This window comes from Artemia franciscana, chromosome 6, assembly GCF_032884065.1.
Source record: "Artemia franciscana chromosome 6, ASM3288406v1, whole genome shotgun sequence".
NCBI lineage: Eukaryota > Metazoa > Arthropoda > Branchiopoda > Anostraca > Artemiidae > Artemia > Artemia franciscana.
The window spans coordinates 13,491,788-13,518,750 of record NC_088868.1 but is presented as its reverse complement, the minus strand read 5'-3'; the positions used below and the strand labels follow the sequence as shown (position 1 = coordinate 13,518,750).

The window sequence follows — 26,963 nt, the reverse complement described above, 5'->3', positions numbered from 1 at the left end:
CTTCACAAAGAGAAAGATCAACATGCAATAAGCTCCATGAACAAAAACACTTTCACAAGGACAAAGATCGATATACAAGTCTCATGAAGAGAAATCAAAATGCAGCAATTTTCACAACAAAAATCAGCAGGAAACAGGTTCCAAGAAAAAAAAATTAGCACACAACGAGTTCCACGATCAAAATCAGTTTCACGGGAAAAAAATCAAATTGCAACAAGTTTCGCGAACAAAAACAAGCACGCAACAAGTTCCGCAAGCAAAAATTAAAACGCGAGAAACTCAATGAACAAAATTCATTTTACAATGAGAAAATAAATGTCCAATATTCACAAAGAAAAAATCAACATTAAATAAGCTTCGCGAAGAAAAATCCGCACGCAACAAGTTCCACGAACAAAACATTAGCACTAAATAAGTCTTATGAACAAAATCAGTTTCACGGGAAGAAAAATGAGTGTACAAGCTTCACAAAGAGAAAGATCAACATGCAATAAGCTCCATGAACAAAAACACTTTCACAAGGACAAAGATCGATATACAAGTCTCATGAAGAGAAATCAAAATGCAGCAATTTTCACAACAAAAATCAGCAGGAAACAGGTTCCAAGAAAAAAAATTAGCACACAACGAGTTCCACGATCAAAATCAGTTTCACGGGAAAAAAATCAATGTACATGTTTCCCGAAGAAAAAATTAATATGCAAGAAGTTTCACGAACTTAAATATTTAATCTTCCTCTATGTGTGTTTTGTTTTTGTGTCCTGCATTTGGGATTTCCTCCCACGGCCCTCCTGCCCGATATTTAAATTGTTTTATCCTTGTTACTTCTCTTTTATGTCTTTTTTTGTTTGTTTTCTGCCGTGTTAAATTTGGAATTATTAGTACGATGAGACGCTGATGTTTTTCTATGTTTTCGCACTGTCCTAGCCTTATGAGTACAGCTGTTTGTTGGAATATAATATTTTTTTTATATTTTTTAAGTTGAATAAAAAAGTTGAAAAGTTGAAAGTTACAACAAAAATCAACACGCAACATGATCCATGAACAAAATCGACACGTAACAGTTTCCATTAACAAAAACAGTTTATAGAGGAGAAAATTAATGTAAAAGTTTCATGAAGAGAGAAAGCTATATGAAATATGTTTCACGAACAAAAATCAGCGTGCAACAGGTTCCAAGAACAAAATCAACACGCTACAAGCTCTATGAACAAAATTAGTTTCCCGAGGGAAAAAAATCAATTTAAAAGAATCACATAGAGAAAAATCAAAATGTGAAAAGTTTGACGAACAGATATAAGCACGCAAATGGTCCCACGCAAAAAGTTCCGTCAATAAAATCAGTTTCACGAGGGAAAAAATCAATGTACATGTTTCACGAAGAGGAAAATCAACATGCAACAAGATTAAAGAACAAAGTCAGCATACTGCAAGTTCCACGGACAAAATATTCAGCAGGTTATGATTTCAATGAATAAAATCAGTTTTACGAGGAGAAAAATCAATGTACAAGTTTAACGAAGAGGATAATCAACGTAAAACAAGTTTCACGAACAAAAATCAGCATGCAGCAAGTTTCATAAATAAAATCAACACGCAACAAGTTCCACGAACAAAATCAGTTTCACGATGAGAAAAATAAATGTACAAGTTTCATTGGTAGTAAAATCAACATATAACAAGTTTCACGAACCAAAATAAGCATACAATAAGTCCAATGAACAAAAAATTAGCACGCACCAGGTTCCATGAGCAAAACCACTTCCACAAGGAGAAAGATCGATATTCAAGTCCTACGAAGAGAAATATCAAAATGCAATAAGTTTCACAAACAAAAAATCAGTACGAAATAAGTTACACGAACAAATGTCACCACGCAACAAGTTTCATAAACAAAATTAGTTTCATTAGGAGAAAATTCAATGGACAAGTTTCAAAATGCGAAAAATAAACTTGCAACAAGTAAAAAAATCAGCACGAGACAATTTCCACAAACAAAATTCAGCACCCAACAAGTTCTATGAATAAAATCAATTTCACGAGGAGAAACATCAGTGTACAAGTTTCAAGAAGAGAAAAATCAACTTGCAACAAGTCTCATAAAAAAAATCAGCACACAACAAGTTCCACATAGAAGAATCAGCACCCAGCAACTACTAAGAATAAAATCAGTTTTACAAGGAGAAAAAAAATATGCAATAAGTTTCACGAACAAAACACACCACGCAACTTGTTCCACAAAAAATTAGAACGCAACAAATTCCATGAACAAAAGCAGTTTCACGAGGAGAAAAAATAATGTACAAGTTTCACGAAGAAAAAAATCAACATGCAACAAGTTTCACGAGCAAAAAGCAGCAAGCAACAAGTTCCATGATAAGAAAACGCGCAGGAAGAAAAAACAATATGCAACAGGTTTTACGAACAAATACAGCACGAAACAAGTTCCAAGAACGAAATCAGTTTCATGATGATAAAAAGCAATGTTCAACTTTTAAAAAGAAAAATCAAAATGCAACCAGTTTTACGAACAAAAATCAGCACGTGGCAAGTTCCAGGAACCAAATGAACACGCAACGATCTCCATGAATAAAATCTATTTCAAGAGGAGGAAAATCAATGTACAAGTTTCACGAATAGAAACATCAAGATGCAGAAAGATTCACGAATAAAAATCATCACAGGACAAATTCAACAAATAAAAATCAGCAAGAAACAAGTTCCATGAACAAAATCAGTTTTATGGGCAGCAAAATCAATATACAAGTTACACGACGAGAAAATCAACATGCAACAAGTTTCAAGAACAAAATTCAGCAAAACCAGCATGCAACAAGCTCCAAGAACATAATCAGTTTCACAAGAAGAAAAATCAACATATAAAAAGTTTAACAAAGAAAAATCAACACGCAACGAGCCTTACGAACAAAGCTCAGCACGCGACAAGTTCCATGGACATATTCAGTTTAATGAGGACAAATATCCATGTAGTAGTTTCACGAAGAGCAAAATCAATGTACAAGTTTCACGAACAAGAATCAGCACGAAACAAGTTTAAATAAAAACAATGGTCATCTTTCAGTTTATATATTTATTGTTGTGGATAAAAGGTTGAAAACCCATAGGTGTGATGAAGTGCACCAGAAGGGTGTCATCAAGAGGGGATGGGCTGGTGCATTGTGGCATGCTGGCCTCAGTTGCTCGGAGTTATTAGAAGAAACGCTAATGGGGATTTTTTCATTAAGTTTGAACATTTGAGTCTATTGTAAACGAATATTTTTACGGGAAAATGCCCGAAAAATGTCTTGATAATGTTTGCTTGAGGGTACCGTTATCATTCATTGAGTGTCATAGGCTGGGAATAGCCATGGAACATCTTAATCTAACACTGGAATGGCGAGTTTTCTCGGTTCAAATAAAAACAATGGTGGTTTTTTTAGTTTATAAATTTATTTTCGGGGGTAAAATGTTGAAAAAACCTTTAGGTGTGGTAATGTGCATAAGAAAGGTGTCATCAAGAGGCTGGTACATTGTACCACGCTGGTCTCAACTGCTAGGAATCATCAGAAAAAAAGCTAATGGGGACTTTTTTAATTAAGTTTAAATGGTTTTTAATAGTGTAAGTGAATTTTTTTGCAGAAAAATGCCCAAAAAATGTAATATATATGATAATGCTTGCTAGAGGGTGTCAAATGTCAGCCGTTGAGTGTCAGAGGCTTCTAATTACCACAGAACATTGCAGTCTAGCAACGAAATGGCAAGTTTCCGCTTTTCAAATAAAGCAGTTGTTATTTTTATTTTATAAGTTGATTTTTTGAGAGAATACAAGTTGAAACACACTTAGGTATGATAATTTGCGTCAGGAGCGTGTCATAGGTGGGCTGATACATTGTGCCACACTGACCTCAATTGCAAGGATTCATCGGAAGAAACACTAATGAGGATTTCTTTTATTATACTTAAATTATCAATTCCAGCGTAAACGAATATTTTTGCAGGAAAATGCCCGAAAAATGTAAATGTCATATGTGTGAAAAAGACTCTATTAGTTAAGAAAATGCCCTAAGAACAAGCCGCAATGTTATCTGATAACATCCTCTAAAGTATTACTTAACAAACAGGTCTACTTCAAATGTAAGTAAATTTCAGCAATCGATATTCCATCCTGCATTTCAGTTTTTGCAATTATATGGGAAAACGCAATCAATATCTTAATCATTCTAGTATGCGCGAATTGCATTCTCCCTGCATGCGATAATCTATCAAGTAGAATTTATTGTCCAAACGAAAATATTAAAAAGGGTTTCATGGTCCAGTGGGTTAGCACCCACTCTATCTCATTGAGGGGGAATCCTATTCAAATCCTGATATGGACAAAAAATCTTTAGTTAATACAAAAGATCTTTTTAGAAAAAAACGTCTAAAAAGGAAATTAAATCCTTAAAAAAATGCTTTGAAAAAAAGAAATCCCGAAGAAAATGAAATCTCTTAAAGTATTATGTAACATCTCACGTGTACACCGTCACTACGTAACACCCATGTGTACACTATCATTACGTGACACCCACGAGTGCACAATCATTACCTAACACCCACGTGTGTAACCTCCTTAGTTACAACCGGGGATTTCCCCACAGGCCCCTGAATTCTTGCCTATCACGTGAGATTGCGTCATTCTTAGTAAATCTAGCAAGTCACGTAAGATTACATCACAATCAAAAGTAAACAATACACTATTACGTCACAATCAAACCCTATTGCATAACAAGCAAAAGTAAACATTACCTATAACGTAAAATTCGCCTGCGTATCTTAGAAAACATTTTCTATTACGTAACATGCATCCGTGACTTGCGTATGGGAATTGCTGGTTAACTTAATTCATTAAGGGAAGAAAGGAGTATCGGCTCTGGGTGTCATAGGACATGGAGGGTGATCACTACGTTATATCTTTAGGAACGACATTTAGAACCCCTTAGTCCTTTGGGGACGTGCTATTAGCTACGCAATTTTCCCATTTTGCACATAATATAGTACAGTGTAGTATAGTATATTGACACCTAAGAAAACAGGGCTATGCCCCCCCCCCAAAAAAAAAAAATATACAAATAAAATTAACAACATAAAAATATAGTTAAAGGATTCAACTTAAACTTTCCGTCAAAACCATTAAAGCACAGAAAACCATTCAAAAAGACTAATACAAGCACACAAAAAACGAAGTTATAACATAACACTCTCACGGTAGGTTATACCTACACGAATAACCCTGTTCACCCTAGAATACATAACGAGAATCATACCATCTGATCAGGCACTCCCACTTCCGAATTTCCTGGTCGACTAAAATAGAATATATCTATTTGGACACCTCTCTCACTCGCCTATTCCTACCATATCCCCTTTTCCATTGAAAAATGTTCACATTCCATGTGAATTCAAAATTGCTTTAATCTTGTCATCCACGAACACCTTCTTCTGTCTAACATAAACTCCGCCATATCTAGTGTTTGCTATCGGAATATATGAATAATTTCTTAGGGAGGGGGAAATTTTCCACAGGGAGAATATATAGTGAGGAGGATATTCCTCCTCGCCACGTTTTCCATTGTAATTTTCCAGGGGAAATGTCTACACGGTGGGAGGGAAGGAGATCTCCTGGCATGATTTAAAAAAAGATCGGAAATTACACTTTCAACAAAAGTATTTTATTTCGGCTGAAAATAAGGAGCAACATTAAAACGTAAAACAAACAGGAATTATTCTGTATATCAAGGGGAACCTTCCACAACCCTTGCTCTTTACGATAAAATTTGTCTTTTTGTCACAATTTTTTAGGAAAGACTGCTCAAACACAAGGGCTGTTTAATTAAATTAATTTGAATGAGAAATACCCTTAATGAACTTAAAGATTTAACTTTAGCGTAAAGAGCAAGGATTGAGGAAAGGGCAGCCCCCACTCATATATAAGCAAATTCTTTTTGTTTCAAGTTTTGTTTCAAAAATTCATTTGCTTGTTAATTTGAAGCGAATGTCAAATTAAAAAAAAAGAAACATGGGTGAGAATTCAGCGAAAAATAAGCTAAAACATATGACACCAAAAAGGTTGCGTATTTTCAGCTCTCCCTTGAAGGCGTTGCAGTCTTTGGGAACTCACAAGTTTTTAATGTTCGAACTTTTGTGGACGGAAAATATTTTATCAAGATCAGTTATACCCTTCAAAAGTTACGAGCCCGAGAAAATTTGCCTCATTTTAGAAAATAGGGGGAAACACCCCCTAAAAGTAATAGAATCTTAACGAAAATCCCACCATCAGATTCAACGTATCAGAGAATCTCATTGTAGAAGTTTCAAACTCCTATCTACAAAAATGTGGAATTTCGTATTTTTGCCAGAAGATAGATCACGGATGCGTGTTTATTTGTTTTTTTTTTTGTTTGTTTTTTTCCCACGGGTGATCGTATCGACTAATTGATCCTAGAATGTCGCAAGAGGGCTCATTCTAACGGAAATTAAAATTTCTAGTGCCCTTTATAAGTGACCAAAAAAATTGGAGGGCACCTCCACGCTACTTTTTCCCAAAAGTCACCAGATCAAAATTCTGAGATAGCCATTTTATTCACCATAGTCGAAAAGCTTAATAACTATGTCTTTAGGGACGACTTACTCCCCGCAGTCCCCGTGGGAGGGGCTAAAAGTTACAAACTTTGACCTGTGTTTACATATAGTAATGTTTACTGGGAAGTGTATAGACTTTGTCAGGGTGATTTTTCGGTTTAGGGGGGAGAGTTGAGGGGGTGGGGGGGTACGTGGGAGGATATTTCCATGGAGAAATTTCAACTATTTATTATACGGCCTTTGTGATTTAGAGGTCATTCTTAAGGAATTGGGACAAAATCTAAGCTTTTGTGTAAAGAGCGAGGTATCGACGAGGGTTGAACCCCCGCATATACGCAATAAAAACATAAGAATATAGAGGTTCGTTACGTAAGTTAATTCGTAAGTTACATATATTTTTTACCAATAAAAACGTTTGTAAAAAATAAAAAAATCTAGTTGCTTTTTTAAGTAATCAAAAACTTGGAGGGCAACTAGCCCTCCTCCCTCGCTCCTTTTTTCTCAAAATCTTCCAATTAATTTCAATTAATTAATATGCAAATTTCGTTTAATTATATATGTGTGGAGAGCCAAGATCAAAACATGCATTAATTCAAAAACGTCCAGAAATTAAATAAAAAAAACAAGTTTTTTAAAATGAAAGTAAGGAGAAACATTAAAACTTAAAACGAAAAGAAATTACTCCGTACATGAAAGGGGCTTTTCCTCCTCAACGCCCAGCTCTTTACGCTAAAGTTTCTTACTGTTTTAAAAATAGAGTTAAGAGAAAGAGTCAAACCTTCGCGTAAAGAGCGGAGCGTTGAGGAGGAAAAGCCCCTTGCATATACGGAGTAATTTCTGTTCGTTTTAAGTTTTATTGTTGCTCCTTACTTTCATTTTAAAAAACATGTTTTTTTTATTTAATTTTTACAAAAGATAATTCACTGATAATTTCGACGACTTATCGTCAGGATCTTTTTGTTATACGATCTTACTCTTTTATGGGGTCATGCTAATGGGGTCGTACTACCCCTGATAATAGTGGTCTCTTAAAAATTCTGATTGACTTTAGTGTGATATTGCATGGAGACTTCACTTCCTGATTTATCGGCAGAACTTTCACGTATCGACAAATCGCTTATCTCTGTATATAATAAGGTTCATTCATAAGCAATCAAGGGTAGAGACGAAATAAAAAAAAATGCTCCACTATCTAAGGCCCGGAACTATGGGCACCCATAAGGAGGGGCAGGGGGTACCAGTCTCCCCTCGCCGGATAGCGCTGCCTTATATTTTTATATTTGTGTTTTTAGATTTCCATTATCAACATTGGAAGTGCCGATTAGATCAGGTAGCCCCACCCTATCATTCAGCATATGGGCGCCAATGCCCGGAACACACAATGTTTGAAAAGGCAGCTTTTAAAGGAAGCTTATGAAAAAGACACATTTTTGCTGCAAAATAAATGATTCATTACTTGATATATTATAAAATTCACCCGACCTGTTTAGAAGGAAAACCCAAAATCTGAATCAGTACAAAAACGAGCTAAGACTAATCTGCGGACTCAGTCGTTGCAAAAACAAATACTGAATAAACTGAACATTATAGGAACTATAATGATTTATAGGAACTATAATGTTCAGTTATAGTTACTGAATACTGAACTGTACATAATTTATTTTGCAGCAAAAATGTGTCTTTTTCACAAGCTTCCTTTAAAAGCTGCCTTTTCAAACATTGTGTGTTCCGGGCATTGGCGCCCATATGCTGAATGATAGGGTGGGGCTACCTGATCTAATCGGCACTTCCAATGTTGATAATGGAAATCTAAAAACACAAATATAAAAATATAAGGCAGCGCTATCCGGCGAGGGGAGACTGGTACCCCCTGCCCCTCCTTATGGGTGCCCATAGTTCCGGGCCTTAGATAGTGGAGCATTTTTTTTTATTTCGTCTCTACCCTTGATTGCTTATGAATGAACCTTATTATATACAGAGATAAGCGATTTGTCGATACGTGAAAGTTCTGCCGATAAATCAGGAAGTGAAGTGTCCATGCAATATCACACTAAAACCAATCAGAATTTTTAAGAGACCACTATTATCAGGGGTAGTACGACCCCATTAGCATGACCCCATAAAAGAGTAAGATCGTATAACAAAAAGATCCTGACGATAAGCCGTCGAAGTTATCAGTGAATTATCTTTTGTAAAAATTAAATAAAAAAAACAAGTTTTTTAAAATGAAAGTAAGGAGCAACAATAAAACTTAAAACGAACAGAAATTACTCCGTATATGAAAGGGGCTTTTCCTCCTCAACGCTCAGCTCTTTACGCTAAAGTTTGACTCTTTCTCTTAACTCTATTTTTAAAACAGTAAGAAACTTTAGCGTAAGGAGCTGGGCGTTGAGGAGAAAAAGCCCCTTTCATATACGGAGTAATTTCTTTTTGTTTTAAGTTTTAATGTTTCTCCTTACTTTCATTTTAAAAAACTTGTTTTTTATTTAATTTCTGGACGTTTTTGAATTAATGCATGTTTTGATCTTGGCTCTCCACACATAAATAATTAAACGAAATTTGCAATCAATTAATTGAAAGATTTTGAGAAAAAAGGAGCGAGGGAGGAGGCCTGGTTGCCCTACAAGTTTTTGATTACTTAAAAAAGCAACTAGATTTTTTTATTTTTTACAAACGTTTTCATTGGTAAAAAATATAAGTAATTTATGAATTAACTTACGTAACGAACCTCTATATTCTTGTGTTTTATTGTGTATATGCGGGGGTTCAACCCTCGTCGATACCTCGCTCTTTACAAAAAAGCTTAGATTTTGTCCCAATTCCTTAAGAATGACCTCTAAATCACAAAGGCCGTATAATAAATAGTTGAAATTTCTCCATGGAAATATCCTCCCACGTACCCCCCCCCCCCGTCAACTCTCCCCCCTAAACCGAAAAATCCCCCTGACAAAGTCTGTAAACTTCCCAGTGAACATTACTATATGTAAACACAGGTCAAAGTTTGTAACTTTTAGCCCCTCCCACGGGGACTGCGGGGAGTAAGTCGTCTCTAAAGACATAATTATTAAGCTTTTCGACCATGGTGAATAAAATGGCTATCTCAGAATTTTGGTCCGGTGACTTTTGGGAAAAAGTAGCGTGGAAGTGCCCTCCAATTTTTTTGGTCACTTATAAAGAGCACTAGATCTTTTAATTTCCGTTAGAATGAGCCCTCTTGCGACATTCTAGGACCAATCAGTCGATACGATCACCCCTGGAAAAAAAAACAAAAAAAAACAAATAAACACGCATCCGTGATCTATCTTCTGGCAAAAACACGAAATTCCACATTTTTGTAGATAGGAGTTTGGAACTTCTACAATGAGGTTCTCTGATACGCTGAATCTGATGGTGGGATTTTCGTTAAGATTATATTACTTTTAGGGGGTGTTTACCCTTTTTTCTAAAATGAGGCAAATATTCTCGGGCTCGTAACTTTTGATGGGTATAACTGATCTTGATGAAACTTATATATTTAAAATTAGCATTAAAATGCGATTTTTTTATGTAACTATTGGTATCAAAATGCCCTTTTTTTAGTGTTTCGGTTACTATTGAGCCGGGTCGCTCCTTACTACAGTTCGTTACCACAAACTGTTTGATAAAGAGATTTTTTCCAAGTAGTGTGTGCTCTACTTCAAAGGCAGTTCAGAGTCCATGCTGTGAAAGAAAAATAAATGAGGCTAATTTTTAGCCATATATTTTGTTCACCTACCAAATCTGGGCACAGTGTTGCAGAAAAAAAATCTTTTAGATAACAGTTCACTCTCATAAACTCCCTTAAAAGGTTATTAAGTATTTTGTCAAGAAATGTAGTGCCAAACCCCGTCGAAAAATTCGGAAATATAGAGCTCATTATCAATTATGAAATGGTTCATATTGGATTCTTTAAGCCCATAATAAAAAGCTATCCGGTCAAGAAATCTATTATGATTTATTATTGTTTTGGCTTCAATAACCAAAACTAAACCTCCGATGTCAAGCCCCTTGGGGAGGTTGCACTCGCTAAGACCCATGGGTCACAGTTTTGGAGAAACACATGTAACTATGTGTATGTTCCTGTTTCACATTTTCAGAAGCGTTACGGTAATATGAAAAATATTTCAGAAGTGTTTTTTAATATGAAGAATGCATGTCTTCTTGCTTATCTTTCGTTGCAATAGACGTCTAAAATATAATGAACACAAAATCAGAGATTTTAAAAGAAGAAAAGATCACAATTTCTGTTTTAAAATAATTATTGCTGGTAAAATTTATCAGGCACACAGAATGTTGCTTAGGTTGCAGAAGAGACATTATTTAGTGAATTTAGTATCCAATGCTATTTATTTTCTAAAAAGTTAAGCTTTGAACCTAAAGTATTTTAATTAGATAAAATGTAGGGATTCGAAACGAAAAAGTTTCAAAATAAAATAAGTCACAAAAGGAATTCTATTTATGGAGAATCAACGCAAACTAGTGCTCTCAGAAGATCTATATTTCTTTATCTGCTTTAAAAAAATTATATCTTGTCTAGAAAAGAAGTTACCTCTAGTATGTCAAGGAAATCAATTCGTGAACTATAGAAAATATTTCTTAGTAGCAGTTCATCTTTAGATATAGAAAAACACATGTCTTCTTGTCTACTTTTCATAGGATTAAAAGTCTAAAATGTAATATAAAAATTTTCTAATTATACCTAATTATTTTCTAGATATACCATTTGGAACTTCCGTGTGTTTCAAAATGAGGATTTAAATTAGGCTATTACTTCCCAAAAGTTATCAGAGATGCAGAAATTTTGTCTAAGTTCTCAAAGAAATAATATGAAGTTGCATCATTATTCAAAGTTACTTGATTTCTTAAAAGTTTAACTTCAAAGCTATGACATTTAATCAGATAAAAAAGGAAGGGGTTCGCGAAATCAATACTTCAGAATATGTCCCAGAAAAAAAATTATATTTAGAAAAACAATGTCAGCTGCTGTTCTAAGACGATCAAGACCTGTCTATCCGCACAGGAAGAAATAATTCTAGTCTAATTCTAATAATAATTATAAGTCTAGGAAAAAAAATTATGACATACGAAAATTCATATGTTATTATTTCTAACTGAATGAAGCATTTTGTTGCAGAGATTTTGCAGAAATGTTGCAAGAAATTTCGTATCATCTTGCGTGCTTTTTGTAGTATTATTTGATTAAAATACAAAAGGGCATTGAATCAAAAATGTCAGAAAATAACCCAAGCAACCGGGACTTGGCATTAAAGATCTTCTTTTTCAAATTTATTTCCAAGAAATCTAGAAGGGATATGGAATTTTGTTCCCTGGTTCTCAGAGAGATAGTTTGTGGTTCTCATTACTTTATGTCTTAGTAATTTACTGGGATTACATAACTTGTGACCTAGATTAGTCACGAAATTGATTTGCAACGGTTTTTCGTTAGATTAAAAATTGTTTGCTTCAATACCAGTGCAACAAGTAAAAAATCACCTTAGAAAAACCTTAGAAACCTTAGAAACATTATGACGAACCGCTCATAAGAAATTTGTTACAAATTAATAATTGCTACGCTTAAAATTAGTGTAATAGATAGATATCAACTAATTAGGATTTATTACACATGTTCAAAATTCGAAACTGTGTACGAGTCAGAGGATCTACCCAAGAGAAATCAAACCTTGGGTTAAATACCATAAATAGTAGATTCAATGAACAAATTTTCTCTAACACTCACAGAAAGTACTCACAGGCACTTGCACCTGTCTCTCCATCTGAAACCATCCTATTCTTACGAAATCTAAGAGGTAATTCAGCTACTGGTTTCTACCGAATACACACTAAGGTGTTAAAAGCTGCCATCAGTCATAGATTCTCTTATTTATTTGATAAATTTGTCTTTTCAGAAGGGTGTGTTCCCAGAAATGCTACAGAAAGCTTGGTTAATTCCGCTACACAAAGGATGTTCTCAAGTTATTCCGCCTAATTCCAGATTCTATTTCCCTGTTCATTCCCTTTCCACCTACTTTTGTTCTTCCAGTTTTTTAGATAGCTTTTGAAAAACTCCTGTAGCAGCAGAAAATTCAAGTTTCTGGATAGGAAAAGATGTTTTGGTTCAGACGAGGGCAGTCCACCTAAGATGCACTAATAGAGGTGAGCTTATGGGTAAACAATACACAAAGATTCTGGCCTACTACCTGTAGCGGTTCAACTTGATATCTGTAAAGCATTTTATAGTATGTACCATTCAATTCTTTTCGTAAAACTGCAGCATGTAGGGATAAGATTCGACGTTATGGATTGGTTCAGATCTTATTTGGAAATTTAAATGGGAGAAGATCCAGAAAACAATTTACTTGTCAACTGTGGTGTCCCCCAGGGGTCAATATTAGGACCGCTGCTGTTTCTGATCTACGTTAATGATCTGTGTTGAATGTTGTACCTGGTATGGACAAATCTTCACTGCTATAATCTATGCTATGATGAAGATTTTCTTCAGCCCAAATATTACGATAATGAGCTTGTAGCTTTCACCTAGGATTCTAAGCTTGGCTGCTGTGAAAACGACAAGATTAAGCTCGTGTAAAAATTGTGAGAAGTTCTTAAGGATTGTGAGAAGTGCTAACTGGCTTGTTATTAATGCTGAAAAATCTTATGTTTTACTGTTTTCCCAAAGTGGGATTATCCATCAGGAGATATATAGTATCCAAACATCCAAGGGTCTTATTAGTCGATCAGAAAAGTGTTTCGCAAACTGCTTGGGAGTCCTCTTTGATGAGAACCTGTCATTCCCGTATCATGTCTCAGCAGCAGAACTGAAGCTATCCCGAAATCTTGGAATCATGAAAAAACTTCAGAACACCTTGTAGAAGAAAACACGTATCCTGTTGAACCACGCTCTTATAAAGTCCCATTTACAGCATTGTACATTACTCTGGCAATCCACCTTCAATTCTCACCTGCGATAACTGAGCCTGATTGATGAAACTCGTTTGCTATTAGCTCTAAGAAATTAAGAGTATTTGTCACTTAAGTCACTCTATCCACTGTCATGCTTGAGTTTTGTGCTTAAGTGTTTAGCTAGTGAGCTGTCAACTTTATGTAATACATTATTCAGACATATCTCTCACTAGCACAATTTGCATAAGCGGCCATCATAAAACTTGCATATAATCCGACTGTAGGATCAGATTTTGTTCCGAATATAACATGTGGGAAGATATGGAAGCTGGTCCCAAACAAGCTGAGAGGTAGAAGCTTTCTTGCGTTATTTATGAAAAAGGTGACAAATTATCTATTAGAATCACAAATGAATTATGAAATTATAATCTGGTTACTAAACAGTTTAATATTTATTTGAATAAAATGAAGTTAAGTTATAAATAAAAAAAAAATATGAAAATTTAGAATTGGATAGAATTATAGCGAAAATGAGAGGTAAGTTTGTGTCTGACAGTAGGAGCATTGACCACTCTGCGTATTATTTTTAAAATATTAATACTGGGGTTCTTGGCGACCATGAAAGGATTGAGTATTTTGATTATCTAAGATTTATATTTTCATTTGAAAAAAAAACTGTTGAGCTTGACCTTAACCCTTGCGTTAGGCCTTAACCCTTGCATAGGCCTGACCTGATATATATACAAATACCTACCTAAGATCTAGCATTACATACATGACTTCTGACATGATGCAACGCAAACGGTCATATGCGGTCACGTCTGTCGACAAAAGTGTACCCGGATCAGAATGTTTCTTTCCATCAGACAACTGAAAACGAGTCATTTTTCTTGCTTTAATTACTTTCTTCACCAGGCAGGGAAGCTTTTGGTCTTTTTGTTTAGCCCTGTATTTTTCGATCTAAAAAGTAGGGGATATATTACTCACAAGACAAATAGTTTACTCACCTTCAAGGTTACAAAGTACACAGTCCTAGACACTTAGATCTAGTAGAAAGAATTAAAGGGGGTAATAGACCCTCTGACGGCTGGTTATACTTATCAGTACAGTTTTTATGATATTACACTTTTACCTGCGTATTCAGTGTGGTAAAATCTTTTGTGAAATATACTGAAAATCAGTAGATGAGAAAACGAAACTAAATCTGATGTTTAAAATACTGTAAATTTGACCCTATGTCCCAATTCCTTAACAACGATTCCTGAAACACAGGAGCCTATTAATTAGTATAAAAAACTCTCTTAAAAGCTAAAAAAATAACTTTAGTGTAAAGACCAGGGTATTCAGTAGGAGCATCCCCTCTTAAATGTGGAATAATTTCTGCTCGTATAAGTTTTAGTGATGCTCCTCACTTTCGGCTGAGAATTTTTTTTTGTAATTATAGGTAAGCCGTTTAATTTGCTATGAATTTTCTCAATTAATCATGGAGCAGTCACAATTCTGCTAGTCTGCAGAATAAAGAATTTGCTAGTTAGAAGAAAGGAAATATACACAAATATACCTCTTATCCTCTTTTGGCAAAGGGGGTTCTATTAACATAGAAAAATGTAAAGCAAATGTGGAACAGGAGAAAACAAATAACAACTAGCTATATTTTTGTCTAAGATTTTATAATCAACTTGATGACTATGTAACGCTATGTACTTACTGTGTGACGCGTGTGACCTTAGAATTTTGTTCCGAAGAGATGAGAATGAGTTTTTTTCGCTTGTTTTTCCTACCCTCTTTAATGTTAGAGATAAAATTTGAATTTCAAAAGGTAAATGTCTTATCTGTATGTTAAGGCCCAATCCTTACAATCAAATAGACAACACCATTCACGTTTGATTTTATTGCTTTTTAGCAGACTTCATAATGATCTCAAAAATAAATTCCTTTTCTTGCGCTAACCATTATGATGTTCTCGTTTGTTTTTTGTTTTGTTTTTTGTTGGGGAGGGGGCATAAATCTAGAGGATCCAATGTTTGAATTACAATTTCTTATACAAATTGTGCAAGAATCTTGCACTTGTGCGTTTTTTTACTCTGTTCCTGTTCAAAAGGCCCACTGAAGGGCTGTGGGGGGAGGGGGTTGTCATCCTCAAAGACATAATTTCAGGATCTTTTAACTACGTTTAAAAAAATTGCTATCTCGAAATTTAATTGGATGTGTTTGGGTAAATGATGGATGTAAGGGGGGATGATTGCCCTCCAATCACTTTTGCATAATAAAAAGGGCACTAGCCCTCGCAATTTCCAATTGAATGAGTTCTTTTTGAAGTTTCTACGACAGCTCCTTTTATACGAAGTGCCCTGGTATAAAACAAACCAAAAAATAATAATAAAGTAAATAATACATTATGCTAATATCGTTCTTTACTTAGGTAGCAGTATTGCGTTGCTTATCATAATTGGAGTTTTTATCTACATCTCCTCAACAATGCCAAGGATAATATACTCTAAGTACTCTTCATGTGAAAAACATGCATTTTTTTTCTAAAGGCAAAGTTTAAGAGAGATGTAAATCAAAACCCGTGTTTAATGCCTATTTAAACAAAATCTCACATCGACTTCTTCAGTTTTACACCTAAGTTGGGAAAAAAAAATTTGTAAGATTTGTTTTGTACACTTCTAAATCTAAAAAACTAAAAAAAAGAACATTTCTAAGAAACAAAGTTCTTCTGATGGAAATAAAGAGCGAAGTTGAAAGTTATAACGAACAAAATTACTTCTTTGTAATTTATGCAATACATTTTTGAAAAACTTTCAAATAAACTCACTTGATGTTTTCCTATGTTTGTAGAATTCTGAAAAAACTAACGTTTTACTTAAACTAAACTTGCTTAAGATATTTAGAGAATTAAAATTGCGAAATAAAACTTAATAATTTTCTGGCATTTAAAAGACTGCGAGAGCTTTGTAAACGGTCTTTTGTTTTATGCTGGCTACTTAAATGTTTTTCTGCTCCAAATCTTGTTTTGTCGTGCTGGTTTCGTGTTTTCAGTAAATAGCTAGTATTTAAAAATTCGACAAATATTGGAAAATATCAAGAGTCAATTCATTTAAAACATTTTTCAGAAATAAGTTGCATAAGGTGCAAAGCAAAATTTTTGCCCGTTTTAAGCTTAAACTTTGCCCTTTATTTTCATTAGAAAAACTTTTTAACTAATCCTACTTTTGTATTTAATTTTACTGAAGACCTGAAAAAATAAAATGAAAAAATAAAGGTTGAATATTAAAATTCAGCAGCCGAAGTAGCTCACCTCATTTTTAACAGCATAAGAATCTGAGTTAATATAGGTGAAAATTGGAGACGATACATAATCTATTCCATTCAATTCTGATTCTCGTCTGGAGTACAGAGGCACTTTTTTCGAATGGACTCCTTGCAGATCCAGCTTGCTAAAATGGAAATGACACAAATGATTAAATTAAATAAGGAGCTGTGCACCATGGTGCAGATTGTGATTACACCATGGTGCAGATTGTGATTGATCCATGGTGCAGATTGTGATTGCACCTGTGATATTTGGTGAAACATATGTTCATGTTGTTCGAGCTATTCCTCTGCAAATGGACATTTATTTTCGAAGCCTGTCCAAGAATGTCCAAAGATCCTTGAAAGGGTTTTTGGAAAATGTGTTAAACTCGTATAATTTGAATTTCTTGGCTGAAAATACACTAGCTTTGAAAAATCAGGTGTAATTTAAACGGCTTTCGAATAATTTGGCTTCTCTGTTGTGTTTTGCTGCTTTTTGAATGATGTTGCAATTATTTTGGCTATTCAGAATTATTGGAATTATTTGCGACTGGATCAATTATGTAAATTATTTGGGAATTTATTGGCTACTAAATCGTTGGGTGAATTGTGTTGCTATTTAGTGTTGCTTACTGTTGCAGCTCCATGAAAGGCTATCCCAATAAATACTAAATGATGGTAATCATCACAAATCAGACATGGTTCAAATGATTTTCGAGTAACTTGGCTCCTATACTATTTTGGAATAGTATGCTGAAACTACATTGACTATTTGGAATTATTGTAATTATTTAATAATTGCAAATTATTCGATAAACTGTTTGCCTTCTTCATTGTACCACGTTTTTGGGCGATTACGGTCCTATTTAGTCTTGCCTAACGTTGCAACAGCGTAAGGGACATATCCTGACAAACACTAAATAACGGCAGTTGCCATTAAATTTTCTACTTGCTTATCCACACTAGTATTTTGTTGATAATGTGCTACTGTTAAATTGAGTCAAATTGCATCCAAATGACATCAAAAATGACATCAAATTCAAATTAAATTGAATCCAAATGACATCAAGTCAGGTTTGAAGTCCATTTAACGATTGTAAATTTTCTTTTAAAGTTGACCAGTAGTAAACAAACACCACAGGACATTATAAGTTAAATGAAACACAATTTTGTTCATATATATTTTTTTGTAGGAGTGACATTTTGGTTTCATCCTTCTTTTTAATGTTACCCAAAATGTAGCAAAATGGATCCTAATGTTTTGGATGATTACAAAAAGAAGATTTTTCCAGTCCTTTAAAAAAGGAGGCTTAGCCGCATAAAATACTGACATTATTGAATTTATCACTTGAGAATATAGACAGACAAACCATATCAAAACTCTCCTGAATGAATGAATGAACTTATTGACTTGACAGGATACAACAGAACAACAAATGGTCATATATCCTAACAGGGAGCTTGTAATTGTTGGGGATAACTAACATAGGGATTGAACACAGGAATAAACAATCAACATAATGGAAACAACTAAACATGTATCCTCTATAAATAGTGGATTGTGGACAATTAATTAATAGTGACCTTAAGACAATTATAATGAAGAAGAAGCGGCGACATCAATTGAAGACTGGGGGGCACAACTTGCCCCTCCCCCCAGTTGTGCATTGAGGCAATTGTCAGTCTTTCACGTCTTCACGCGGGGGATCTTCCCCAAGGGATTCCTCCCCTTCATAAAAGATTAAATCCTCCTTTGAGTTGATAAAACCAGTCTCAGTTTCCTTCCCAAATTTCTTCAATCTTTCCGAAATTCAGTATCTCCCAATCTTTCCGTAACCCATTGCAGTCCCGTCGATTCTATTTCATGATTATCTGTAGTTCCTCTTAATAGGTCATGGCCCTTCGCCTCCCTCCTAAGCCTTTTCGTGCTTCTGTAGTTTTGTGACTACCAAAATTTCTTATTGTTATAATTTTTTAGAGGATTAAGACAATCCTCTTTAAATAGTGGACAATGAATAGACATGAGTTGCATTCACTTCTTTTAGTACATGTCCTCAGAGAATAACCTCTGCCATAAATACGTTTGGGCCCATAAATTGTAAAAAAATATGATTTTCATATGATTCACTAGTGTTTATCTTTCTTTGAATTTTTCCCTGAAAAGCTACGTCCAAAAAACAGTTCCTTGTTGTGCGTCTTTTCTGAGAGCAATAAGGATTTTCTAAAATTATATACATTCATTATGATCTTCAGATAACGTTTTGGCGACCAGATAATTTGAGGACGTACAAGTATTCCACCAGCTTTTTAAATAAACACTAATCATCTGTTATTTATATTACGTTGGATTGTACTAAAATCGCGTACTGGAATAAGAACCGCTCACAGGTCAAATTTTTCGTCTTTACTGTTTACACTTTACATATTTGAGTGACAGATCAATCGAATAAGATGACTGTTGATTTAATAAGTTCACAGATTTCGATGCACAGAGGTCCTACTAACTATTCATGGGGATACTTCCTAAGCATAAGGGTTCATGTTGAAAATGCACACAAGTCTTTGACCACTGAGAAAGTTACTTATTTCGAGAACAATTGATTTAATTGACGCGTTTTAGAAAAATTTACGCATTTTGCAGAAAAATATGAACATAAACATGAGGCAAATATCCAGTTTTCTTTAGACCCATGAGCCACCCCCTCCCTCCCCCCAATAAACCCCAAATTTTACTATTTTTTTATTATTCCTCTGAAATTAGCCCATTTTGGAAATAGCTGGAAGAGATTTACTGAAAGTTTTTTTGGATCTTTTTTGAAAATTTTGTTAAACGCGTGTTTAAATTTTTGGTTACTTTTGGCCGTTCCTCGCTCTTATCTAGGTTGAAGCTGCTGCTGTAACCATGATTGAGCTTTCTTCCTAGCCTAAGCAAAATTTTCATTTTTCTGATCGAGCATATTTCAATGCTTCATTAAGTCCACTTTAGGCCGTGGACTTCATAAGTCCACCTTCTTATAATATAATTTTGCGCTAAAGATTATTCCTAAATATTGCAAAAAATCAGTGATTTTCTTATCAATTTTAGCTGAATTTAAAGGATTCACATTACTTTCAGTCAATATCTGGCAAATACAATTGGGAACGTAAAATAATACTTTTGAGGTATTTCGTCTGTATTCTTCTTTGTTTCCTTTATAAGACGATGGTGTATTCGTATATTTTCTGAGTTTTACCTCTTCCATATTAAAGTGTTTTACAGCATTTTATTTAAACACTAATACCCAAGCTTCACTATAGCCACATAAGTGTGTAAAATGAGTTTTCGAATAACTCGTGTTTTTCGTTTACTTTATTGTCATACTTGTGCCACAGAAGTGGAAAATTGAATTGGTATGAACTTAGTTTGAAAAGTCTATATTAAGAGTGACTTGAGCTTGGGTATTTTAAGTTAATGTTTTGGCGTCTTATATTTTGCTACATCAAACAGTTCGTGGTAACGAACTGTGTTTATTTGTTTGTTTTTTTGTTGTTTTTTCCCCAGGGGTGTCGTATCGACTGACTGGTCCTAGAATGTCGCGACAGGGCTCATTATAACGGAAATTAAAACTTCTGGTGCCCTTTTTAAGTTACCAAAAAATTGGAGGGTACCTAGGCCCCCTCCCACGCTCACTTTTCCCAAAAGTCACCGGATCAAAATTCTGAGATAGTTATTTTATTCGCCATAGTCGAAAAACCTAATAACTATGTCTTTAGGGGACTTACTCCCCCGCAGTCCCAGTGGGAGGGGCTGCAAGTCACAAACTTTGACCTGTGTTTACATATAGTAATGGTTACTGGGAAGTGTACAGACGTTTTCAGGGGATTTTTTATTGTTTAGGGGGGAAAGTTGAGGGGAGGGGGGTTATGTGGGAGGATATTTCCATTGAAAAATTTCTCATGGTGGAAGATAATTTCAATTAAGGGGGCGCAGGATTTTCTAGCATTATTTGAAAAAACAATGAAAAAGTAAATATGAAAAGTTTTTTTCTACTGAAAGTAAGGAGCAGCATTAAAACTTAAAACGAACAAAAATCATTACGCATATGAAGGGTTTACCTCCTCTTTATACCTCACTCTTTACGCTAAAGTATTTTTAGTAATTCCAACTATTTATTCTACGGCCTTTGTGATTCAGAGGTCATTCTTAAGGAATTGGGACAAAATGTAAGCTTTAGTGTAAAGAGCGATGTATCGAAGAGGGTTGAACCCCCTCATATACGCAATAAAAACATACGAATATAGAAGGTCGTTACGTAAGTTAATTCGTAAGTTACGTATATTTTTTACCAATGAAAACGTTAGTAAAAAATTAAAAGTTCTAGTTGCTTTTTTAAGTAACCAAAAACTTGGAGGGCAACTAGGCCTCCTCCCTCGCTCCTTTTGTCTCAAAATCTTCCGATTAATTGCAATTAATAAATATGCAAATTTCGTTTTAATTATTTATGTGTGGAGAGCCAAGATCAAAACATGCATTAATTCAAAAACGCCCAGAAATTAAATAAAAAAAAAGTTTTTTTAAATGAAAGTAAGGAGCAGTATTAAAACTTAAAACGAACAGAAATTAATCCGTATATGAAAGGGGCTTTTCCTCCTCAACGCCCCGCTCTTTACGCTAAAGTTTCTTACTGTTTTAAAAAATAGAGTTAAGAGAAAGAGTCAAACTTTAGCGTAAAGAGCGGAGCGTTGAGGAGGAAAAGCCCCTTTCAAATACGGAGTAATTTCTGTTCGTTTAATTTTTAATGTTGCTCCTTACTTTCATTTAAAAAAAAAACTTGTTTTTTTTATTTAATTCAGTATAGAAATAGGGCAACAGTTGTTGGAAGATTCGGTCTTTTCAGTTTTAGGCAAAATATGCTTTCAGTCATCTGTCTGATTATTTAATTATAAAATTACAACAGAAACTTGAGCATGACCTAGCTAAAACGAAAAAAAGTTAGTCTTAACAGTTGTATTTTAATGTGAGCTTCTTTTATATTCTCATTTGTTTTACTGAGGACGGCCCTTGGATATAGGGTCGAAATATCATTTAGGGTTAAGTTTCCACTGTCTTAAAAGAAATTCCTGCTGTTTCTACTTCTTGCTTGGGTTTATTATGGAAAGACAGTGTGGTCTTCGTTGCTATATACGCAGAGGATAACTGGCACTGCAGTCCTTCGAAGCTTGAGTTTTTGTCCATAAGTTTGACTATAGTATTATTCGGGTACGACAAACCTGAATAAAACAAATTCTTGAGGACAAATTCTCTCACTTCTTAGTTGGCGATAAACAATGGAACTAGTAATATATCTTACCAATATTTTACGAAATTTGCAACTGAGTCAACAATATTTATATTAACTCTTACCAACTGCTTTCTGTGTTACATGCTTCAAATTTTGATGTGCAGTATTTATAATAGTTATTTAAACTTAAGAATTAATACCCTAAAGTGACCAGCTTTTGCATAACCTACCTGAACTTCTTTTGCTGCCATTTGAACTTAGCAATAATCTCCCGCACCAACTTTAAAATACCGGCATCTTTCTTCCATATTCGGACTGAAACTCTGCAAAATAAAATTAACAAGTAATATGGAAACAAATATTGATACCATTGGGGTAGAGGAGGGGCGACGGCTACTTTTCCACTACAGGATCATTGGTCAAATTTGTGTTAAGAACAAGCCTCAGACAGAAAGACAAGCTTTGAATCTTTAACGATAAATTTCTAATAGCTATTTTTAAGTTTATTTTGGTGATGGCATTAATAATAACTGTAAAGAATCCCACTGGTAGGTAGGACAAAAATTGTCCCACCCTCCCCCCTCAAGAGAATGAAAATAGATGAAGTCGAAAAATTGTAACATTCGGTGAGGATATGACGTTAACCAAGAAAATAAGGTTTTTAATAAAGAAATTCTGTTTTAAAACACTTGGATTAAGCTAACACATTATTTTATTTTAGGAAAATTATGGGTTCTATTTAATCTTGTTTCACTGTTATAATGCAAAATTACAGCTTTTCATAGTATGTTTTGTTTTTGCATCCTGCAACTGACACCTTATTCGTTAAGATTTTTTGAGGGGGCGACATCAATACACTTATTTTTAGTGGTTTTTGTAAGTTTGATTTTGTATAATGAATATGATTTTTGAAAAAGGGGAAGTACCTAATAACTCTAGGAAAACCTTAATTAAACCACTGTATAAGAAAGGTGACAAGAGTGGGTGTCGTAATTATCGAGGCATTAATCTGGTCTCTGTAAGTAACAAATTACTTAGTAATATGATACTTTTTAGACTTAGAGGTGTTGTAGAAAAGGTAGAGAAAGTGTCGACCAAGTTTTCACTCTTAGGTTAATAATTGAGAAGTCCATTCGTTGTCAAACACCTTTGGTCCTCAGTTTTATCGATTATGAGCAAGCGTTCGACTCTGTAGATAGAAGAGCTTTAGCAAAGGTCTTATCCTTATATGGTATACCAGACAAATACATTAAAGTGATTTGTGCTATGCACGAGAATAATATGTACGAGAATAACTGGTTTTGTAATAAATCAGGAGTTAAGCAAGGTTGTGTTTCATCCCCCTTTATATGGATCATTTTGATGAGCTTCGTCTTAAGGAGCACAGGAAAGGCAATTGGAGACCATGGAATCAAACGAGGAGGAAAAAATTTCCTGGACTTAGATTATGCTGATAATTTAAGCATATTAGATGAAAGTGTGTGCAAAATGAATGAATGTTTAGAGGTGTGCGAGTTCATGGTGCTAGAATAGGTTTGAAAATTAATGTTAAGAGGACTAAGTCAGTAAGGCTAGGAATAAGTGAAGATGAAAAGGTAACGTTGGGTAGTGAAAAAACAATGAGAAACAATACAAAAAAAAAATCTTCAGCTGGAAGTAAGGAGCAGCATTAAAACCTAAAAATAACAGAAATTATTACGTAAATAAGGCTGTTCATCTCATCCACATTCCACAATACATTGCTTTAAAAATTAATATGCCAATTTGGTTTTAACTATTCATATGCGGTGAGCCAAAATCAAAACATTTATTAATTCAAAAACGTTCAGAAATTAAAAAAAACAAGTTTTTATTACTGCAAGTAAGGAGCTACATTAAAACTTAAAACGACCACAAATTATTCCATATATTAAAGAGGTTGTCCCCTCCTCAACGGTTCGCTCTTTACGCTAAAGTTTTTAATGTTTTAAAAAATAGAGTTGTGAAAAAGAGTCAAACTTTAGCGTAAGGAGTGGGGCATTGAGGAGGGGACAACCCCTTTCATATACGGAATGATTTATGTTCTTTTTAAAATTTAATGTCGCTCTTTACTTGCAGTTATAGAAACTTGTTTTTTTACATTTTATTGGTAAAGACGGTGGGAACAGTGAAAATTTTAAAAGTAGAATATCTAAGGCTCAGGGTCTTTTTTCACAGTTAAAAAAAGTTTGGAAGAACAGGCTCATAGGCGATAGGCCGTAGGCGATCTATCGAACTTCGCGACATTAATCACTTTTTTCCACTGGCTAGGAGTCTTAAGAAATTGTGCACCATTATACCTGATTCTTCGAAGATAGCGTTTAAAATCAAGCTTTGTTCTTTGTTTAATATCGAAAACATTACCCCTTAAAGGGCAGCCGCAAGCTATCCACATTTTTAGCCACAATGTAGCCCGATCTTTTATAGTTTTGAGCTCTTGGTCATTCTTCCAAATTGAACTTCTTGTTTGGGCTCGAAAGCGACATAGGGGAACAGCTACCTCTTCAGACCTCTTTGAGCACGGTACAATGTGGCTATAATAAATATTAAGCTGAATTCTGGCTTGTGGGGATCCAACACTTGTACACAACAAATTAAAAGGGACTTTAATGGTTGATAGAAGGCTAACAAGCGTAGAAAAATAAAGAGGCCAGTCAGCTTTGTTCCATTCTCTTTTAGAAATCCATTTTCTAGAATTAGGACGAAGGTTCTTTTCAGCAGTAGCATTAAGGGTAACAGTGAGGGATAGGGGGAGATGGTCATAATCACGGTCATCCTGATTCTTCCAAAGGAATATGGCTCTGAAGCATGGGCGCTCCGAAAAGCGGACGAAAGTTTACTAGATGTTTTCCAGAGAAAATGGCTACGGATTGTTCTGGGTACCCGGCTGCCTGACAGTATTTCAAACAGTAGGTTATACGAAAAATGTGGTTCAATCCCGCTTTTTAGGGCTATATTGAAAGAAAGGTTGAGATGGCTAGGCCACGTTCTGTGGATGAAGGATGACAGATTGCCGAAGATTGTTCTTTTTGGCCAACCGCCTGGTGCTACACGGAAAGCAGGTCGTCCTCGTCTGGGGTAGGAGGATGTCATGAATAAAGATCTAAAGGAAATGGGAAGATCCTGGGAGGGTTTAAAGAGGGAGGGCTTGAATAGGTTAGGTTGGAGGAGGAGCGTGCATAGCTGTGTTGGCCTCAGGCGGCTTGGTGCTGCAGTGAGTTATTAGCATTAGTAGTAGTAGTTTTTAAGTTTGAGCTCATTGTTTGGTAATAGCTTCTGATCACTTGGAGTTTATTTACTCATTAGTATCAGTTTTAGTTGTTTTTAAGTTATATTCTTATGTTTGTTAACGCTAAAACTACAGTCAATTCTTATGTACCCTTGTCTGGCCTCTTTGGATCCAAAATCGGTATAGGAGTTCACTAGTCTCTCAATTTTTCAAATAAGGTATTTCTGACTTTGTTGCATCGTTGTTTTAGTTAATCGCTGCAAAAAAGATTTTATGTTCAATATATTGAAATATCAAACCAAACAATTTACCTTATCCTAAACGCATCCATAGCTCGAAAACTTCTTTCATGGTTTCTCACTATGGAAACATGAATAAATACAAAAAAACACTGCCATCTATATTGCACAAATTGTTTAAAGCAGTGGAAAGTGAAGATAAAAAGTAAAAACTTTTCTATTTGATTAGTTGTGGGCTCAGTTTGTCATAGGTCAAAACTTATTTGCCAGAACGAGAATTATTAGAAGTAAAAGTTAAACTTGACACTAATTGTTTTGATTCTTTCCCCTCAAGTAAAATAATATTGCTTAAAGCACTGGTGTTACTACCTCCAAGTAAATGCAGCACAAAGATGTTTGAGGCCATTATAGCCGCACAAATCACTGTTCCTATCTTCAGTCCTTACTCCCTCTCATAAATTTTCTACTTAGTTTTAATACTTCCTTATGCGCTTCTTCCCACCCTTCCAAGGACATCCTACATTTCGTTCGGTCTCAGTTAAACTCCAAAATAGGTACAATTGTCAGCTATTATATTTAAATTTAAAGTAAGATTGTAATTAAAGTTTAAAGCACAAATATAATTACAGTTTGACTTAATCATATTATATTTTGCTTCCTTATAGCCCTTGAGAGTAGGATCAAAGCTTTTTTTCCTACTTTTTATTCTTTGAAATCCGATTACTGATACGACTACTCAAAATCCTCCTTGGACAATGTCTCTCAAAAAAACTGGGCGTATAATGAGAACTGGATCTGATTTGTATCAAAAATTGAAATTGGTAGGTATTCCAAAATTTAGGTCACCAGGAGATCTCAGTTCATGCTCCATTATTAGATTTCCTTTTCCAGCCTTTTTAGCTGCAACAGACACTTCACAAGTACTAGGAAGATCCACTAATGAGAGGTAAGAAAGATCGACTGAAATATGAAACCTGCTATCTATCAAACAGTTCGTAGTAATGAGCTCTAAGTAAGGAGTGACTTGGCCAAATAGTAACCGAAATTCTAAGAAATTCGAATTTTATTAACAACTATTGGATCAAGGGAATTGACTTTTTATGCTTATTCCAAATATATAAAATTCATTAATTTTGATATTACTCACAGAAGCTACGAGCCTGATAAAATTTGCCTTATTTTCAAAAAAGGGGGAAAATACCTCCAAAAGAGTCAAGCAATCCTAATGAAATCACATAGTCAGATTCAACATATCAGAGAAGTCTGCTGTAGAAGTTCCAACCCCCATCCCCGAAAACATAGAGTGTCGTATTTTTACCAGAAGAAAGATCATGGATGCATGTTCATTTTTTTCCTCAATCAATCAATCAATCATCAAATTTA

At 34.7% G+C, this 26,963-nt stretch overlaps 1 protein-coding gene across 1 annotated transcript in view; it reads right to left on the bottom strand.

The window, feature by feature from the left end:
• LOC136028072 (tectonic-like complex member MKS1) overlaps nt 1-25,688 on the bottom strand; it is a 56,151-nt gene extending 30,463 nt beyond the window's left edge. The window contains exons 1-4 of the mRNA XM_065705677.1: nt 25,653-25,688; nt 22,325-22,417; nt 16,838-16,976; nt 14,291-14,496 (exon numbers count right to left, since the gene is read on the bottom strand). Coding sequence (XP_065561749.1) covers nt 14,291-14,496; nt 16,838-16,976; nt 22,325-22,417; nt 25,653-25,672 — 458 coding nt within the window. The 5' untranslated portion in view covers nt 25,673-25,688. The remainder of the gene's footprint in view (nt 1-14,290; nt 14,497-16,837; nt 16,977-22,324; nt 22,418-25,652) is intronic.
• Nucleotides 25,689-26,963: the final 1,275 nt, after the last annotated feature.